The sequence below is a fragment of the Acanthochromis polyacanthus genome, chromosome 16, assembly GCF_021347895.1.
Source record: "Acanthochromis polyacanthus isolate Apoly-LR-REF ecotype Palm Island chromosome 16, KAUST_Apoly_ChrSc, whole genome shotgun sequence".
NCBI lineage: Eukaryota > Metazoa > Chordata > Actinopteri > Pomacentridae > Acanthochromis > Acanthochromis polyacanthus.
The window spans coordinates 16136043-16157664 of NC_067128.1; the positions used below are offsets into that span (position 1 = coordinate 16136043).

The 21622-nt window shown below is 39.0% G+C and overlaps 1 protein-coding gene across 1 annotated transcript in view; it reads right to left on the minus strand.

Annotated features, from left to right (window-relative positions):
- Positions 1 to 21097, minus strand: part of galnt14 (UDP-N-acetyl-alpha-D-galactosamine:polypeptide N-acetylgalactosaminyltransferase 14 (GalNAc-T14)) — a 193635-nt gene extending 172538 nt beyond the window's left edge. Inside the window, 1 exon segment of the mRNA XM_022206915.2 lies at positions 20658 to 21097. Coding sequence (XP_022062607.1) covers positions 20658 to 20825 — 168 coding nt within the window. The 5' untranslated portion in view covers positions 20826 to 21097.
- Between the last annotated feature and the right edge of the window lie 525 nt (positions 21098 to 21622).

Consider the following 21622-nt stretch of genomic DNA (forward strand, 5'->3'; position numbering starts at 1 on the left):
AGCTGAGCACTGCAGTACAGAATGCTGAAGACACAAAAAACTAATTGTTTTATATTGTTTTAAAGCAATATCGTTTAAAATGTCTTTATAACTACTTAAAAGTTTCCATCCCACATGTTTTTTTTTTAATTACAGTTGATGTTGAAATGTGTTTATTCCATCAGTTTAATTTTTTCATGATATCAAAATTGCTATTGAAAATTGTATGAACCACATTGAAATATTGTTAAAACTGTATTGATGTGAGTAACAGTCAAACCTACAGAAAAAAGCAAATCATTTCAGAAATAGTTTTAGGGATTAACTCCACATATCCATAAAGTTGTATTATTAACTGTTGGGGATATAATAGCTGTTATTAACAGCACAAAGTGATTAAGGAAATGTACTCATGAGCCAAGTGCCAGTGTTCATGTGACACATTCATTGTTTTTTTTTGTTGTGTTGTGTTCATTTTTTAAATTCAAGTGAGATTCGGTGACTGTTTCAACCTTTGCCCTGCAGTCTGTTGTGGGTTGCAAATGCAGATGTTTGGCCATAGGATGAGAGTAGACATGAATCCAAAGCTGGTGTTTAACACACATATCCACCTGCTCCTCCACACCTTTCCTGTTCTGAACATTGTCAATGAATGCTATCAATGTATTGAAGCACTTGTATTTCCATGTTTCTTGCAGGTACATTTTCTAATGCAAAAGACTAACAAAGTCCTGGAAAACCACGACATTTCCTTCCTGCTCTGCAAAATAATACAATCAACAATTCAGGTGCTGTTGTTGCTGCAGATATTACTGCTCTCTCTCTCTCTCTAATCCATACATATATCCCAGTGGACAGCAGTCTGGGAAACTGTTTATCCAATCACAGCCGCTCAAAATTCCTCACCTTCTCCGACAAAACTTACCTTCACTGGTGAATATAAATGCCTAGGACTCTGTGTGTGTTGTGGTGGGGGATGCTTAGCAAACACTGCAGAGCAAGCAGTCTGGAAGCAGGGCAATAATTCACCCTCTGCAAAAGCCATGAATAAAAACAAACTTAAGAGAAGCGACAAAATACAAAATGCGCTTGTTCTTTGCCTCTATTTTTCTCTGTCACCTCCTCTCTCTCTCGCACACACACATACCCAGACACACATCCCCTCACTATTTCGTTCACCTTCGGTTTTCACTAAGCCTTTTTAATATTTTCAATATTTCAACTACAATGAAATAAAATATGATCCTGAAATAGCAGCAACACACACACACACACACTCATAAGCACAGGGTATGGTTATTGAACGACAAACAAGTAATAAAAACTAATAACAGAAGTCCGAGCTTTTCTGCGCAAAAAGCAAGAGCAAAATCATAACCACACACACACATAGATTTCATATTAAATGTCCTGTGTGCGTTAGCTAGAGGTGTGTGCAAGGTTTAGAGCTCTCAATCTAATCCTTTTCTTTATTGGCCCCGAGAAGAACGGTCAGTCGGGGAATACACAATAATGAGTGCGTGTCTTTGTTGCCGAGGAAGAATGAAAGACTTGAGTTTTCAGAGGGGAGTTAAGGAGGAGGAGGAAGAGGAGGAGGTGGAAGAGGAAGAAGAAGATAGAGGAGTGTTCGTTTAAATCCTCCTGGTAATATTGCTTTCTTCGCTCTCTTCACAAGAAGATTAACTGCTAATGGAGAGGATATATCTGCTATTAGTCCCGGCAGCAACAACAACGATGATGACACTGACGGCTGCGAAGTGTGACGGTGATGACAACTACAACCGCAGCGAGACATCCAACAGGCAACTGACTCTTCATTCTGGCCATCATAGCTGACAGTTTTGAACTAATATGAGTTTGAAAAAGTGCAGCAGCAGAATTAGCTTCAGTTCTGAGATTACAAAGGCAGAGCAGGAGACCTGAGTCAGATTGAAGTCACAGAGCAAACACTGGGGACTTGACCTGGAATCGACAGCTCTGAGACTTGATCCGGGCTAAATGAAAAGTTTTATACCTAATCTTGGTTCTCAGTGCCATTTGTCTCTCTGTCTGTACATCGGTCTGTTTTTCAGCAAGAATATGCAAAAAAAATTACTCAGTCATATTTTATGAGACTTTCTGAAGAGGTGTAGCACAGGCACAAGAGGGACACCTTAAACTGTGGTAGAGATACCAAACACTTTCGTTCAAACCTCCACAGTAAATGACTGACTCAATGTAAAGCCAACATTAGGGGAACAAAAATTTCTTTCAGAAATGTTGTTAGTGCCAACATAATACTGAACTTTTGGAACAAAAAGCAAACAAGTGTTAGTTTTACCTATCATATTCATGATACAATTATACTAGCCAAGGTGGACTTTTTGAGGTATGTACCCAAGTTTTTAAGAAATGTCTTCAGTCCCAGGTCAAAGCGTGTTTGTTCAGAACAACTCTGATTGCTCTGCCGTCGGTTAAAACTTTGTAAATATCGATGACTAAGCATTCATGAAAAATAGTTCAAACTCAACACTGGCTGCATTGGGTTGTGAGAACATTACCATTAAAACTCAAATAAATTGATGCCTCTTTAGGATTAACCAGCACCATTAGTCGCCAGGGTAAACCCTGACCAGAGCAATAGTTTAGGGCTGCAACAAATTACTTTTATGAATAATCTAACTATTGTTTTTTAATACCATTATTACTCCACCAAGGAACGCGACAGAGTTATGTGACAATTGGCATATGTTTTTCCGTGTGTTAGTCTGTCTGTTAGCAACATTATTCAAAAACAGACAAACAGATTTGGATGAAATTTTCAGGGAAGGTCAGGTCTGTCAATGCTTTCACTTAAATGCTTGCACAGCAGTTCTACTGGTGTGAGCAGTCATTTGCAGTGTGAAGCACTTACAGAGCACCACAATGTTGATCTCTGTCTAAAATACTCCCACACCTCGGATGATTGTGGGCGAGGTTTATTAGCAGCAGCAGCTTGTTTTCCAGAGGTGTCCATGCTTTGACCGGCCACAGCCATTATAGCAATGCACCATTGTCATTGTCAGTGACGCTGTTGCATTGCTGAGCCGCCGTACCATCATTACCAAATGCCATTTAATGATTATATTTTTATGTTTCTCAAGAATCATTTTTCCTAAATATACTTCCTCAGTTTCATAACTATATAAAAGCCAAGTTTGAAGTAGATGTGATGAACAGTTGTGAAGAAAAATGAAGAACATACACACAGATTCCTTGATTTATTAGTAAGATGAGGAACTATATGCATATTTTCAGACACATTTAGTTTTTATGGCTGAAGTGAATTGACCAGCCTGGGTGACTGTTTGTGTTTTGTTCTCTATTGTGCAGTTTCACACAGGTTCTGCAGCCTTTCTATCATTTATATGTTGTAGCATATTAGATAACATTCTTTAATTCATTACAGAGAATATGCAGCATTTGTGCCATGGCAGAAGGTTCTAGCGACTGTAAGCTATAATAGATAAAACACACCACACGCTTCAACTTTGTAAGCTGGAGAATCATGAAAGACTGTTCTCTGTTAAAGAGCCTCTTGCATGTCTTACTTCAACACCTCAGCTCACGTACAGCGCTGTAGGAGTATTGATACTCGCTTGTGCTAGCACAGAGGCCGTGACAGGAGAAGCTGGCTGTAACTGGCACTGAGTGGAGAAATGACACATTGAGCACAAATGACTGGCGACAGTGAAAACAGCTTGTACTCTGTCTGCTTTAAACCAGTTCATTTGCTCCCCTGTCGACTCACTGTTGTTGTTCATGTTGTATGTGTGTGCGCATGTGTTGGCTCTCTCTGTGTCTCCTTTTGTCTCTCCCACCCTCTGTATTTCTAGTTTTTCCCCTATTTTCAGTCTTTTTCCATATTTTCTTCTTTCTCATTTCTATTCTGATCTTGCATCACACTCTCCTTTGGCCACCACTCCAAGTTGTCTTCTCTATTCTGTCTCAATCTCATATCTTTATTCTCTCTACTTTTCTGTCACTGCTCTTGTTTGGTTTTCTGTCCACATTCTTGTTCCCTTTCTCTCGCCTGTTTTTGACTCTCCTCTTTAGTTCACACCCTCTCGTTCTCTCTCTCTGTTATCTTTCTCCCCCATTCTCTTTATCCTCATTTTACCCTCCGCTCTCTATAAACTAGATTGATGGCTCAATCCTACATGCATCAAGGTGAGAATTACAATTTTCACACCAGCACACACATACACCTATACACTCACAAATGTCAGTAGACAATTACTCCCCTGTTCACATACCCTCTCCCTTTGCCTCCCACACAGACTATCCTTTCCTCTCACACTATTTTGGCATTCACAAACTCACCAGGTTATTTACAGAAATCTATACCGAGGCAGGATATTTACATGAAATATTACAGTAATCAGATATCTTCCCTGCAATCTCCAAATTTTCGAACCAAGACAGACATATTTCAAATGTCATAGCATCATTTGAACTCTGACCACTGGAAATACTTGTGTCATAAGGCCATGCGCAGATCTAAGTCATTAAACTTTACCTTAAAAGTCCAAGTTTTGACTGATTTGACACAGCAGCACAGATCTAATCCAAATTCTGCTCGAAAACAAATATCAACAGCGCTTTTCCAGCAACTATCTGTCAAAAACACCAAAAAATAAAGTAATGTGGGTGTAGGGGTGGGTGATAGCGCTGAAAACTGCATCACAATAAAATGCATTGTTTCAGTCGATACTGATTATCATTGCTAATTCTAAATGATGAGCAGATAAAACTTTTGATTGGAATTTAACCACTTCAGCCTGTTTACCAAAGTACCTCAATGACAATTTCATAGTAACAACAATGACAATGTTAATGATGACAAATAAATACATTTCATCACAAACAAAAACAAATACAGATCCAGAAATGATCTCATCTTAACAGCACGCTTGGGGTTTATTGGATTCATGTAACCAAACCTTGTGTTTTCATTGCGTGCTTTCATGTAGTTTGCATCAAATGCACTTGCAGTCAGATCCACAAATATCTGGACACTGACACAAGGTCGTCTAATGGTTTGGGCATGTATGGCTGCCAGTGGAGCTGGTTCTTTTACATTTATTGATGATTTAACTGCTGACAAAAGCAGCAGGATGAATTTTGAAGTGTTTCAAGCAATATTATCTGCTCATATTCAGCCAAATGCTTCAGAACTGATTGGATGATGCTTCACAGTGCCGATGGAGAATGATCCAAAGCATACTGTGAAACAACCAAAGAGGTTTTTAAGGCAAAGAAGTGGAATGTTCTGCAATGGCCAAGTCAACCACCTGCCCTGAATCCAACTGAGCATGCATTTCACTTGTTGAAGACAAAACTGAAGGGAAAATGTCCCAAGAACAAACAGGAACTGAAGACAGCAACAGTAGAGGCCTGGCAGAGCATCACCAGGGAACAAAGCCAGTGTTTGCTGAGGTCTATAGGTTCCAGAATTCAGGCTGTCAGTGACTGCAAAGTATTTTCAACTAAATATTAAAAATGAAAATTTGATTTATGATTATTTTAGTTTGTCAATTACTTTTGGTCCCATAAAAAGGTGAACGGTTCATGCAAAATGCAAATCACCTGATTTGGATGTAAATACCCTAATATTTAAGCTGAAAGTCTGCACTGAAAGCACATCTTGATTGTTTTATTTCAAATCCATTATGGTGGTGTACAGAGTCAAAATGCTGAAAACTGTGTCCCTGTCCAAACATTTATGGACCTGACTGAGGTGAAAATATCCCTCAGTTTCAATATCAACAACCTTCTTATTGAAAATGTGCCTGTTGCCAGTAATTACTGCTATTGGTTTATTACTCAAGACTACATGCACACTGACAATAAAGTTACCAAGAAAAGTAGTCAACACAAGGCAAATAATGCAACTTCTAAGTAAGCCAAAAGAAAAGTAAACAGTGCATAATCAGCAGATTTAAACCACTCCAAAATAATTGCACATAGGAAATTCACAATGTAAATATACTCTCTATTTGATTCAATAATTTCAGTAAAGTTGCGGAAATTATATATTGCAGTCACACTGAATCAATCTGAAGCATATTAGCTTTGAATCCATATTGTTAATAGAGCCATCACTATCAGATTTTCCTCCAAAAACCAAAACGTCCACTTTAAATAAATATATTTTGACAAGCTGTGCAGTTGAGGGCAAAATTATTACACTACATTACACTGAAAATGTCACTTAAAGTAAAATTGTGCAAGTTAGGAAAATGTACTATGACAAGTATAAAGTAGTCAATACGTCTGAACAACTTGGGAAAAATATCTAATTGCAATTTTCCTGATACATCATTTCTAAAAGTCAAGTTTCAGTCTAATATTCATTCACAATGTGACTGAGAATTACCCCCAAACACCATCAAAAGTGTGACTTCCACACAAGGTGGCTGGCATGAATTTGTAAAATAATTGACATGACAGTTTAAACGCCAAGTCAGACACTGCAGAATATATATCCTATTTTACAGCCTTTCTGATTTTCTGACTGCATTGTTTCAAATTACAATCTCAGTTTGAAATCAGTTAATTTTTCAGTCTTAGTGCTCACGGCAGAAAAGTGTCTGTTGTGACTGTTCTATTGTCATTAGATTTTTATTACTCTATTGTTGCATTAATGTAAAAGCAAGATTTTAATGTTGCAGTAAATCTAACAACCTACTAGCCTAGCCGTGCTAGACCCAGGTCTGAAGACGCAAGGGTCTAGGCACTCTCGACAGGGAGGGAGGCGGGCTAAAAGGTTGTCTTTCAAATCACTCTGCAGCAATTGGGTAGGTATACAACCAATCAGCGCAACGAATAGGCTGACGTAGTTCCTAGACCGCCGGAAATCAGAGGATCCGGGAGTTCATTGAAGCCGTATTTATATTTCTTATCTTATCCTTTGTTTATCTTTCAAGTTGAATTTTAGCTTTAAATCTTTAAGGGCCATGGCCAAAGCCGAGTCGAAAGATAACGGTTTATTGTGCGCAGCCATCTTCTTGTCTATCCTTGTTTCTATGGTTGTTTCCGGTTGTTTCTGTCAGAATCGTCGCACCTCTGTCGTCACTTAGTTACGCCCGCCTTCTGACTCTACACTTCATGGTGATTCGTCCGGCCAGTTTTAGGAGCATCCAGCCTCGAGGCTTACCGAGGGTAACTAGACCGACCCTGGCAGAGAATTAAATTTGTTGCCGTGGGTTGTCTAGCGCAGCTAGGCTAACAACCTGCAAGTCAAGGATTCAAAATCAAGTATCTTGAAAACCGAAATCGATGAGCAAAATCAGAATCAGAATTGAATAGTTAAAATACCACTTTTCATAACCCAACTTGGAAACATCTTTCAAACTCTCCAAACACACACACACGATAGCAAAATGTCATGTTTGGTGTTGCATGGCAGAGTGGCGTATGCCTTGTCAATGACATGGAATTTCCAATGCACACAATGTATGCATTTACAGCACGAAAGGGGATATATACTCACAAATTAGCACACAAATTGACACCTATATTTAATTGTTTCATACATTGTAGATTAATACTGAAGACATCCAAACTATAAAGGAATACATTTGGAGTTATGCTGTAAACAAAACAGTGATAATCTTCAGTATTAATCTATAATGTAGAAAATAATACAAATAAATAAAAAGCACTGAATGAGAAGCTTTTGACTAGTAGAGTGATGATTTACTGACATTATCCTGCTAAGCCTGTATGTTGCCATAACTAAAGCTAGAATTATCAACTACTTTGAGCCCTCCCCTCCCTGTGTTCATCTGTAAGACATAAACGCACATTCAGTATATGTGGATTTCGCAGTCAAAGATGCTTGATTATGCCGCATCATCAACTTTTGAAAAAAAAAATCTCCCATTTATGCTGATTTTTGCTGTGTTTTTTTCTGAATCATCTGAATCATTTATAAAGGAGGAAGGAATGAAGAGGGAAAAAAATGCAAAACACTCTTTCTTGTACTTTTGTGAGAAACGTGCTTCTTAATGCAGGAATGGCACCATGATTGCAAATTGCCTGTCTGTGTATAATATCAGAGCAACTGTTCATTTTGCTGAAAGCTGCAGAGGAGCAAAACAAAAAATCACTGGAGGTGGTGTCTCAAACAGCTCACTTACTTATCTGTCATTTTCTCAATAAGCTCTTACCTTCTATCACAACATCCAAGTCTACCTACTGTCTGGAAACCTTTGAACCTTGATCTTAAGATTATCATGTGCCTCTGCATTATGCTGCACTTATATTCAAAAGCCAGGGACCAGGGCTACATGGCCTTTAAATTTTACATTACATCTGTTGCATGTGTGTCCTCACGTCCTCTTGTCTCCAAATAAACTGGGAGGCACTCTGGAAGAAAAAGTTTTGAAACTAATAAACCAAAATGTCCAAATTTAAAATGTCATATAGTTTGAGTGTTCTGAGAAAAAACTGTCACGACATATTTACAAAGTGGTCACCGAATGTGACCAGTACAATAAATAATGGATAGAAGGAACGATATAAGTAAGAGAACCAAGAACAAACTCTGTGATATATACACTGACTACATTGGGGCTTTAAACTATTCCACAAAGTTAGAAATTATGGTTTTAAGGATGTATTCACCCTTAATTTACACACTTTATGGCAATTACCGAAAATCAAAATTGTATATTTATTATTTCTAGTATTTTCCAAAGTCGGGGCTGCACAGTGAAGAGGTGATTAGCACCATCACCTTGCAGCTAGAAGATCCCGGTTTGTGTTTCAGGATGGGACTGGAATCTTTCTGCATGGAGTTTGCATGTTCTCTCTGTGTATGTGTGGGTTTTTCTCCGGGTTCTCCAGCTTCCTCCCACAGTCCAAAAACATGCTCAGGTTAATTGGTAACTCAAAACTGTTCATAGGTTTGAATGTGAGTGTGCTTGTTTGTCTCTATATGCCCTGTGACTATACTAATGTTTTTTTCACCTTTGTAGTGCCTTTACTGATGCTAAAATATATTTCAAACAAACTAGAAAGATTTTATCAGCACAACGATGACCTACACTGACTAAGCCTCGTGGGTTGATCAGTATTTCCTCTGGCTGATGTATGGTAAATTCCTCACAGCAACATTTGCATTTTCTATTTCTTATACTGTTTCAGCTTAACCAATTTTGGCATTTATCAGACACAATATGAATCAGTATCACAATATTTTGCAAAAGAGACAAGAGAACTGGCATGCATCAAACTGCTGAAAGGATTTCAGTGTAAAGCTGCTGCAGGAAATTATTGAGCTTTCATTAAAACTGACCTATTAGCCTGAAGACCAGTACCAAGAGCAGCTGATATGCTCTGCAAAAGGTAGCAGTCAAACATGTTGGAACACTTTTCCTATTATCACACAAACATGATTTTTCATGTCTGTATAAAAATGACAAAGGTGTGGCTATATTCTGAGAAATGTTGCCTGAGTAAACCAGTAAAAACGAAACATTTCAACACAAATCAGAAATGTCACAGCTCAGGTAAATGAGAGAGTGTAATGCATTCATTTTGTGTTCAAAATTACATATTGCTCTTTTGTTGTACGTGTGTTGTATGTGTTCAGAGGAACTAGTTAATCAGATCATATAATATTTGTTATCTATATAAATAAAGTTATTATTAGCATTATTATTATTATTGTTATCTACGAAAGTGCAGAAGTGTAGTTAATTTAATACTCTATATTGTTGTTAAAGTCTGCACTGGTGATATTTACTGTTAACACCAATTATCACAAATGAACAAACCCTTAACAGTTCAATGTGTAAAATTCAGGTGGTTTATAATTCAATTGTGTACAATTATTAAATTCTGCATTTTTTTTCTTTTGAATTTTTCCAAGCCAATGTAATCTGGTTGCACAAGGAACAAAACTGTCATTTATCAGCTGCTGTAGCTGTTGAACCACAGTCAGGTCCGTTTCCCCCGCGGTAAAAGGGTTTCACAAATGAGGCACCCGGTGCCAGAGGCCAGTCTAGTTAGCCAACCTGTGGGCCCAGCTGCGCTGAGAGCCTCATATAAAACATTATTATTATTATTCCCTCACTGGGAGCTGGTTATAGACACACTGAAAACTCATTTCCCTCTCCTCTTGTCCATGTGAATACCTCCTGATAGGGAGAGGGAAGGAGAAAGGAACAATAACTGCATTTCATATGATGGGGAAATGAATAATTTTGAGCGTGTGTGCATGCAGTTTGTGTATGCGTGCGATTGTGTAATTTAGTGTAGTGTAGGGTATTGTGTGTGCATGTGCCTTGTGCCATTGTGGAGCGATTGGGTGTTGTGATACACAAGGCGAGCACAGTGATTGGAGCATCGATCTTATTTCCTTGAGAAACGAAAGAGAGAAACTGAGACAGAAGTTAGATTGTGAAAGAGAGATTCTGTTGCAAAAAAAAGTTGCAGCAAAGATGAGTTAAAAACATGACTACAGTTTTAAAAATAAAACAATGAAAAATAAAGGAAGAATATTTTATCAATGAATACAGTAGCTAGGTGACTACTTGTGCATTGAAATATTAGCCCATATTTAACTGCACTGATCATGGGCCACATTTGTCTGATTTGACAGATTTTCAGCCAATGAAAACAAAAGAACACAACAATGAAAACAAAAGAACACAACAAACCAAGTCAGTGTTAATTAGTATTTTCGATGCAGTATTGAACAATATATCGATACTAGAAAAGTACTGCAGTACCCTGCCGTTAAAAACAGCGCTTTACCCCCATTTTAGTAGTATTTGTACTATAATAATGACATTGTGTTCATAAGAGCTGTATTTCTAGTGACTTGTGGCGAGTTGTGACAGCAGGTCAGTGGGTGAGCAGGACTCTGTTTTAACTCCCTGCAGGTTTTGGGGGCGTGTCGACCTGTTTTTTCTTTCATAGTCACACTGCAGGTTTCAAGGTGACAAAACCAATGCATGGCATCATACAGGTCCTCTTGATGACCACATACAGTTTATCGACAAAGCAGACACACAATGCTTAGCTTACATAGTGGAAGTCCAGTAACACCGCAAAGCCCGTCTGTAAAAGATGCTCCACACCTCTGCAGACCAACGAAACGAAGCCAACACATTCAACTCAATCACAAGCGTGGTTTACTTTGTAACAAGCCAACCTTTTTCACCTCTGGAGTTTGACAAGTCGATTAAGGACGAAGACAAGTATTAAATTTGGGGTTATCTTTTTAGATAACTTGCCAATGCAGCAACAATCTGTATATGCATATGCAACACACACTGGTAATGTTAACTTAGTCTTACTCCCCGGATGTAGATTGTGGGTATAAGACTACCACTGGCCACAACGGTCACACAACCTTCTCCTCCCCTTCTGCTATTTACATGTTATTGCTTTAAAAATCCCCTTTTTTACTGGAACAACAGCCACCACCTGCAAGCAGAAACTTCTGAATTTTAACTTTTGCCGTAGGTTTAGATCGTGCAACAGAGCGTCCCTGCTTGTTTGGGGGGTTCTTTGTGAATGATCCATGTTAGTAGCAGTGTTCGCCTCCCTCCATGAAAACGTTCCACCAAAATAATTCCCCCTTCACTACTTTGAGTGAACACTGTCGGCATATTATGTGAATGTGATTGGTTTAAAGAAATACAAATCCAGCCATGGGATTTTCCCCTTTATAGCACAATGATGGCATGGTATAGCCAGATCATATTACACAACAACCCGGTCTCACGGGGATTCGTGAAACTGTCACGTAAGTTTTAGTTTCGGTTTCGTGCGCACCAACACGATTTCGTCATGTTTTTCGTGCCGCTCACCACGAAATGTTTTTCGCTGTGGTAATCACATCTGAAAGTGGTTTATACCGGCGGATTCATGACGATCTAAGCTGTCCATCGGCGTATACTGCTTGTGTGATCGCGTTTGCGGCCGCCGGCCGCCGGACATTCTTGAAATTCCTATGCAAATTGGTAAGTGTACCACCGGCTTATGGTTAGGTTATGGTTAGGGTTATGGTTAGGGTTATGTTTAGGGACGATGTCATGCAAAATATAGCGTTGGATTCGCCACGGTTTTACATTAAAAATATAATATACACATTCTTTTGAAATACGTTCTGAGTGGCACGAAAAGTCCGCCGTTTAAAATACATTGGTGCGCATTTCGTGGTGAGCGGCACGAAAAACATGACGAAATCGTGTTGGTGCGCACGAAACCAAAACTAAAACTTACGTGACAGTTTCACGAATCCTCGTGAGATCGGGCTGTACACAACGCTGTGTCAGTGCTGGAGATGATTTCCAAAAATCCTGAATTCACAAGTATATTTTTTAATCAATAATTATTTCTATCTCTAGAAGTGTGTTTCAACTCACGCCACGGAGGTGTACTGAGTCTTATTAAATGCTGTTTAAAAAATGAAATCTGGTTTGAAATATAAAGTAAACTATCAAAAAAATTTAAAAACACAAGTATAAGGTACATCTCATTACTGAACACCCTGTAAAGGCTTTAAACTTAATCAAATTGTTTACAAGAATCCTGTGCATTGTTACGGGGGAAATAATTAATTGTCAAAACACACCAGTAATAAAAACAAACAAGAAAACACAGAGCAGCACATAAATTACAATTTTAGTGAACATAAAACAGTTTGAAAATATGTTGTTTAGTTATTTTATCTATTATTCCATCTCCTTTCCTGATATTTTAGATTTTCAGGCAGTTCTTGTATCAAAGTATCATAATTTCAGCATCTTGACAACATGATTGTGATGTGTCAGGAAGCACTGGCAGCCACAGTGTCAAGTGCCCCATAAGGCACCAGAGCTAACAATCTGCTAAGACATATGGATGGTTTCAGTGGCAATGTTCTATCCATTTACAGACAGCAACTTCCATAAAATAACTAATTTCCTTGAATTGCCTGTTATCTGCAGCAATTTGTCTCATCCTGCTTGAAATCTGATCTACATCTTGCCCTGGGATGGTTGACATTCTTCCATTACGGAGAGAGAGAGAGGCGCACACAGAGAGGCAGTGTCCTTCAGTATTCAACGAACCAACAGATTGTTTCCTCTCATGTTTGGATTTCTGAAGGCAGAAACTCCATAAAAGACCCCCTGCCAACCTGCCTGAGGACAGAGGCACACTCGAACCATGCTGCTTCAAAGACTCTCCAAAGGCTCTCTCAGTGAGTGTGTGCGATTCCGCCTCAGTGCGAGAAATGCCATATTTCTTGTGTGCACATGCAGATGAGGGTGTGATCCTGCATATAAGCATTTCTATGTGCGTGTGTGTGTGTGTGTGTGTGCAAACCATACAGGAGTACTCTTCCTTGTACTGGAAGTAGTCGTGCTAGGTAAACAGGAGTGCAGGCTAATCCTGTGTGGAATGGGAATTCTGCATTAGCATTTGAATAGCACATAGCGCCACGAGTACTGCTGACAAAACTAACACATCCTCAGTCCAAGCTCACACACAAATACACTACATATATTCAAAGCTGAAGAGGGAGATTTTTCATAGCAGTAACAAACTGGTAGCCTATATCTATAAAGGAACCTTCAGAGAAAAAATAACTACCTGCGGATGGTTTTTCAGGTGGTTTATCCACTGGAAGTTTCTGAGCAACAACCTGCCTCAGATTTACCCACCTTTGCACATTCTCACATGTGAGCTGTCCAACACAGCCACGTCTACATTTGCATACACATTAATAAAGTGATTACACTGTAATTAGGCCAATAATGAGGGTAAGAGCCCATGTAAACACCATCTGATTACATGAAAGTATGAATAATCATGGGGTAATGTGCCTGTGTATTCAAAAGGATTAAGTTTCAGAAAGTGGCATGTTTTGACCATTGGCTTTGACCTTTTTCTGGAGTTTTAATTGCATTTCAACTAAATGAACCTTACTTCAGCTCTGGTTTTTGGGTCAAAGTTCCTGCCCTCCCCAAGTTGCTGCCTCAGAGGTGGAATTCATGATAAAGCAGGAGCAGTCAGGGTCAAGTGTGCAGTGCTGAATGTCAAACGCACACCTGCAGACTGCAAATACATGCACAACGGTAACCAGTAGTATTACTATAACTAATACATTATACCAATGTCTAAAATGAAAGACCATCAAAAGGAGCTAGAAGGAAAAAAAATGAAATTATGTTAAACAAAAACAATAATAGTAAAACAATAGCAAATGCACCAGACATACCAGCAATAAACAGTTAATCAATAGCAATAAGAAAATTGTTTGACTTTTAAATAGTACTTAAACACAAAATATCATTAGGAAGTCATAATCATGATGCAAAGTTCAGATACAACACCCACAACAAACCCTAACATGTTCTCTCACTGGTTCATAAACAGCCTATCACATCCCTTAACAAGAAAAGCACTAAGAGCACTAAAAGCACTAAGAGTGCTCTACCAAGTCTGCTCAGTCGTATCATTTCTAATGCATGAAATCTTTAAAAAAAAAACAAAAAAAACCTGTGGTCAATTTGTAGTAGGAAGGCAATCATGTGATCGTCAGCAGGCAGCTGACACAGAGTTCACTACGGTCATAGTTACAGTGCGACGGTGCCGCAATCTTGCAATCATACAGAAATCTTTAACAAATCCATGGATCGAGACTATAAGCTGCACCACTGCCAAAATCGAATCAGTTTCTGACCTTCCCTGAATATTTCATCCAAATCCTTTGGTCCGTTTTTGAGTAATGTTGCTATCACACAGACAAACCAATGCCACGTTCCTTGGTGGAGTAATAACGGAGTCGTCTCCCTGTGACTTTCATGCAGGTCTTTATAACCTTCTCGTCCACCTCCACTGGGTCTTATGATACGGGCTTCATGGTCAAAAACAACCACAAACCCGTGTCCCTACCACCTCTACCTAGCAACCCGCTCCCAGTCTCCTGCTCTCTGGGCTGACAGGCTTGACATTGTGGTGCAACTAAAATGAAACATTAAGTTGTGATAAATTTTTCATAGATGTAAGACATAAGTGATGTAACTAATGGTATTAAAAACTAAGCAATAATAATGAATTTTGAAGCATAAGGTGAATCAAGGACCTAAAAATCTAAAATCTTGTTTAAAAAAAAAGTGAAAATCTGGCAGCTAGAGTGCCAGAAAGTCATGCCAAAATACAATAAAATACTGTAATGTTCACAAATTTATTTTTAATTTGAATCCATTTATTTTACAATTCACTAGTACTTTAATACATTTTTTTTCTGTAATTTTACGAGTTATCTGTACTTGAAAAAACATGTAAATCATTTAAGAACTTTAAGAAGTTTAAATCTGCTATATATTTATTTTTTATAGGCAAATCAAACTGAAACTGCTTTGGCGCAATCAGCTAATAGTTTTACCAGACAAGACTCCTCATGCCGTGGGAATTATAGGGGCACAGTCCAACCTGGATCATAGAACAGAGATAGAGTAATGTTTTGGGGGGGTTTTTGTTCTTTTTTCATCTAATTTACAATCTTAAAGACTCAGGGTGTTGTGTTGTGTCAAACAGATATTCCAAAAAACATTTAGACAAAAAGAGACATACAGTGTTCCACAACTTGCACACAATGTTCAAGCATTTTCACACGCTCCTTTATCAGTGTGTAATATCCGTGCATACAGTATGCACTGTCATACATGTTGGGCTGCAAATAAACAATTTGCATGGACCCTCAGAGACATGGGCAGACAAAATCATCTCTCATGCAAACACAGAAATCAGTAGATGTGCTTTCTATGTTTTGCAGAAACTTTGGTTTTGGCCCACACCTTTTCTGTAATAAGGACTGTATCACTTCCCTCAAGCTCATGTTTAAACTTGTGCTTTAATAAAATAACACAGCATGAGAAAGAACCCATTTTTCCTTCTATTTTAACTTAGGAGGAGACAGCGTGCATGGTAATGATGGTACAAGGCAGGGCAGTCTGTACCTGCACACTGATTTAACTGAATTTGAAAAACTGCAGGATTAAGTTGGCAAGTCTGTATCTGCGTTGGGTATTATCCGAGATGTATTGCAGCATGTGTGTCCAGACTTGAAAGTGATACATTCGCCAACACACACAAACTGCCCTGCTGAATGAACAGGGATTCTCTCATTAGCTTAGAGCTTAGAGAACAAGTGCACACAAGGCAAGACTGTGTATTATTTTCTTCTTTCCTTGATAGGCTAAAGTGGTTGCAGCTGTTTCTATCCCTGCAACTGAAGTAGTTTAATTACATTTCAAATTTCATATTTCAGCATTTAGCTGAGGATCTTATCCAGGTCAACTTACAATGAGAGCAACAGCAGATTAGCTTCATTGCCTGAATTATGAACCATTTTAAAATGCCTCCTACTCACACAAAATTAAGGGGAGCCTCTTCTTTCAGAATTGTTGATGTCTTAAGAGCTTCTCTTGATCATATTTCTTATATTGTTACTGACCAGATTCTCTGTTTCTTATAAATGTTGAACCATGCTGAGTGTAGATTCAACTGTGCTCTTTTTGGAACAGAACTCCGTTTTGAATTATAAAGGTTTCTTCAACAAGCATCAACTAATGTTATTGATCATTTTAAACTAGCCTGAACTTCAGCTCTGTCTACCCATTTCTCACAAAAAACTGTAAAATCCTGTCCTTCTTCACATGTTCACTAAAGGCCACTGCAGAGGTGGATGCTTCTGACACCATCACCTGCCTGTCCAGCTGCTCCCTAGTGGTCATTACACTGTTTTTTATCCACCTGCTTGTCTACACAAACTATTTGTGTTGTGTTATTCAGGTATCTATCTCAGCTGACAGAACAGATACACTCCTATTTTAATCAATCCTGCTGTCTACAGAGACAGTGTAACTGCTCGTGTTTTACTCGTATACACCAATCAAACTGTAATTTAAACATTAAGTACATATTCCTGTGTTTTTGGTATGTAACTACAGTCATTGTGTATTGGGCTCTGAGAGCTTCCAATAAGCAGCTCAATACTTTTCCTGAACACCTCTTGTGTCAACACAGCAGCTCCTTTGCCGCTGCCTCTACTCTGCTAACGTGCTGCTCATGCTAAGCCTTCTGTGTACACACTGTGTTAGCCTTGTGGATTTGGTTGCCTGATCTGACTCCTTTCATGTTTCTAACACACTGAGAAACAAGTCTACAGCCATGCTAGCAACTGAGCAAGACTGTAGTTAGGCACAACTGTGTTCAGAATGCTCACAATGACATGTATTCGTATTATAACTACCATGTTCACCAGTTTACTTACTTTTGAGGGTAGGCCTGCTAAGGGAAATCAATCCTACTGCCATCGAGACTCTTCATTCCATATAAAAAATGGTAACCTTATCGTGATGCTTAGGGTGGCAAGATGTATTGATTCCACATCCACACAACTATTTGTGTGTGCTGAAGGTGCAACATGAAACAAGCCAAATTAACTCACACATTAACTCAAACAACTTTTTTGCTGCTTGATATGAAAGGAAAACTCACATGGTTCTAATTTTCCAAGAACAATCTACATATAGCATAATTTACTCCAATCAAAGGGTTCTCATATAGTAGTAACAGAATGTAATGTATTTTTCCCAAGACACAGAGTTAGTGGACGTGCAGGAGAAAAAGACTGAAAGGAAGATTTGGTTCAAAAATGACACAATGTCAGTTGTATGGCAAAATATCAAGGAAAGAAGACGCTGACCAAAAACTGGTACTCTGTTAGCAATGACTTTAGTTATTCTGTTTGACCATTTACAGCTCCGTATGATGAGCCAAAGCCAGATCTGTATGCTTTCCAAAGCAAAATAATCATTTGGATGTGCTTGCCAGTGTTACAACATGTGACAAAGCTTCCAAACATCTATTTTCAGCTGTTTTAAAAATGAGTTTGTATTTTTGATGAAGATCCTAAAAAGAAATCATCCCGATCATTCTGGAATGATTGATTCTTTCTAAATAGGGTAATTTAAGTAATCTGTCATGTCTTTTTTTTTATCTTGCAGTGCATATCACAGAAGACCAAAACATTGCATTGTCAGTTGTCTGGATCATCAACAGCAAGCACATTTATCATACAGTAAATAGAAATCTCAGTAAAATATTCCATGTGAGTCCAGAACAAATGTCGAACACATGGTGGTGCCCATGGAAAAGTCAGGGGATCAGGACATCAGCTGATTTAACTTCTGATGTCTGTGACCATCTGTACAAATTTCCTGTCAATCCAACTGTTGCTGAGATATTTCAGTTTGGACTACAGGTGTAGAAAACATGATCAAACAACAGTGGAATCCCTTGTGGCATGGCTGAAAACTTCCACTCCACTTCATCTGAATCTTGAGTCTGCATTTGAGAGCCACCTTCTAAGTAAATATCCTGAACTGTTACAGGGCCAAGTTCTATAGAGTTTAACTGTCTGTCTCTGTGGGCCTCAGTTGAAACGTTGGCTGTCCGTTTCAGAAGCAGCTCAGTCATGGAGTGTTCGCCTGCTTGATTTCGATAATATAACATGAAAGAAGTCCTCTAGATTCTTTTGAAACAACTATCACTTCAGCTCTAAAACCACTGCAATGTAACAGATCACACAAACATTTGGGCATCCACAAATATAAACACACACACACACACACACACACACACACACACACAGCAGGTGGTCGTACAGAAATGTGTGTTTATGCTCTGTACTCAGACCTTTCTGAAAGCTTTCATTCAGTGCCTGGTGTGCATTTACATTTTAGCCACAAAACTGATGTTCATATCAGAAGCGACTCACAGGAAGAATAACATCAGAGTAAACTTCAGCTCTTAGATCGCCTGCTTTGCAAGCAATTATTAACAAAGACCTCAGAGAGATCACAAGTCACAGTATGCTGGTGATCAGGAACAAATAATGCTGTGATTCATGAACAAAATATACATTTTAGGAATAAACAAGGTGCACAGAGAGCTGATAAGAGAGCTTTCAGATTTTATATTCAGCTCTTTGCAGCATTTATGTACTTTTGTTGTCTCTAAATAAACACTTGTCACTTTGACACTGGCTGCTGAGTCTCGATGTGTGGCGGAGGAGCTGAATGCGCCCTCGCACAAGAACGCACTACACATACAGTGATACAACAGCATTTCCACCGAAAAACCTTTTGTTTCTGTGCCTCAGAACTATTCACTGAATTCATGCAGTAAAGCACAATGAACTGGGCATATATGCCCATAGCGCCTCAAACACAAAGCAACCTGATTTCAGTACAAGTAATTCCATTATACAGAGAAAGAGGACGCGCCTTTGAGAGTACTTCACTTTTACAGTACAGTCTGAAATCCTATAGTCATTACAAAAATTCCACTTATGTATTCAAGTGTCATAAAACAACATTCTTACACAGAATAAATTTGTCTGAAGCTTCAAAGATTGATTAATATTGCTGCAAATATTAGGTTTTTATACTACCTTACTCTGAGTTCTCATCTAACACTATTTCTATGGAGATTTCTTTAAAATGCTCTTACAGGATTTCTACATTGCACGTGTGCCAGTGGCTCAATATAACAAGGTAAGAGAGGCAGGATCAATACGTTTATCCCACCAGTGAACATGCTGCAGGCACTTTGCATAACAGGCATCCTGCAGTGCACACAGGGCACAGACGTCAAACCAGGTCGAAAATGAACCTAATTATCTTCAAAGGAACCACCACAATCACATAATGAATTTAAACAATGATAAGAGCCCCTATAGTCAATGCCGGGGTGTATTACTGAGACATTGTAGGAAAGGAAAACAAAAAATGACAATTTAAGTATTACATCACGAGCTGTGGAGCCACTACAGACAGGAAAATAGTAGGATTAAAAAAAGAAATATTACAATGACAGCACAGACAGTAAATGGTCAACAATAAGAAAGAGAAAACTGAAGAAAGTAAAAATACAATATGTAGAGCGCTAAGTTAAGTCTAAACAGCGAGATGACTGAAAAAAACAGAAATTCTCCACTTTTGGTGACATTTGGGTAAATTTGGTGTTTAACTTTGTGAAATTAATTAAATGGGATCAATTTCAGGCGTTATGTGGTTTTCCCTCCACTGAATGTCCAAAACGACTTCACAGATGAAGAATTCACCTTGAAAGCATAAAAACAGTCCCATAAAATGAGAAAGCCTGCAATCATTTAAACTGCATTAGTGCCAATTAGTTGCACCTGCGCTAATTACAACAATTACGCACTCTTACATTAGCTTGTTCATCACTGAACTTCATTAAGTACATTTTTCTGCCAATTTGCGCAGCTTGCTCAAATGAAATGTCAAATACGGGATTTTGACTGTCACTGAAGCTACATTTACTCAACACTTTTTATTTTGTCTGTTACTGCATAACAAAGTATTTTTTAGGTTGTGGAAAAGCATCACAGAAAGACTACAAGTGTTTCTGGAGATGCAAACATAAAACAACCAATAACTACTGTGGCTATAAAGTCGTTACTGTTGCACATTAACTCGGGATATATTATGGGAAAGAAGTGGAAGTGCTCTGAACTCCATGGACACATTGGAAGTCTCTACAGGGATTTCTCTTCTCGGACACACTCTTACTTTCGTGTCTAGCTCACACATCCACACAGCAGGAGACATTTACTTCACCTGGTTGTACGCTGTCTCTCCGCCTCCTGCTCCTCCTCCGCCCCCTGCTCCCGCTCCGGTACCGAGCTCCGGCAGCCTCCTCCGGCTCAACACCAGCAGGTAAACCAGCGCTCCCAGCCACACCAGCACCGCCACGGCCACCGCCAGCCTCCGACAGAGACGCTTCATTTTCCGGTCAGGAGGAGCCGGCGGCGCCCGCAGCCCCGGTTCGCTGTCAGAATCCCATCTTACACGAGCGAGGGAACAAACGAAACAAGCGCACGGACCAGCCAAGCTCCACTAACTAACACTACACAAGTGCGCCCGGTCCCGCTCACTGACTAACACTGACTACACGGCGTGCGCGCTCTCCCACTCCGCTCCCTCAACTCACAGGAGCTCGAGCGCTTCTCTGACACGCCTGACAGCCGTGCGCGCGTGCGTATCCGGGGTGCGTGTGTGTGTGTGTGCGAATCAGCGCGTCGCTCTGAGGGAGTCCTGGACCCTCCTGAAGGTTTGGATGGCAGAGAGTGGAGCTCCACCTGCCGACACCCACCACTACTCCACCAAAGTAGAATAGAGTAGAACAGAATAGTATAGAATAACAGATACGCACAACATATTTTCCTTCTCTTTGGCCATTCTCATTTTTGTCATTTCACTCAATTTCTTTAATCCACTGAAATAGTTTTTTTTATGGATTTGTAAATATTAATGGCAATATAGAATAGAATAGAATAGAATAGAATAGAATAGAACACCATATTTCCTTTTGTGTGGGCATTTGGTTCAAGTTTTTTTTATCATTATATCAAATTAATTTATTCCACTTAAGATTTTTTTTATTTTATTTTTGTTAAAAATATGTTTTGGCAATATTTTTAAGCTGATATTAGTCCCAATAAGGCATTTAGACAAGGGTAGACTAGACCACACTAGAACAGACTAGAATAGAACAGTTGTTTTCTCTTTAGATATTCTCTTTT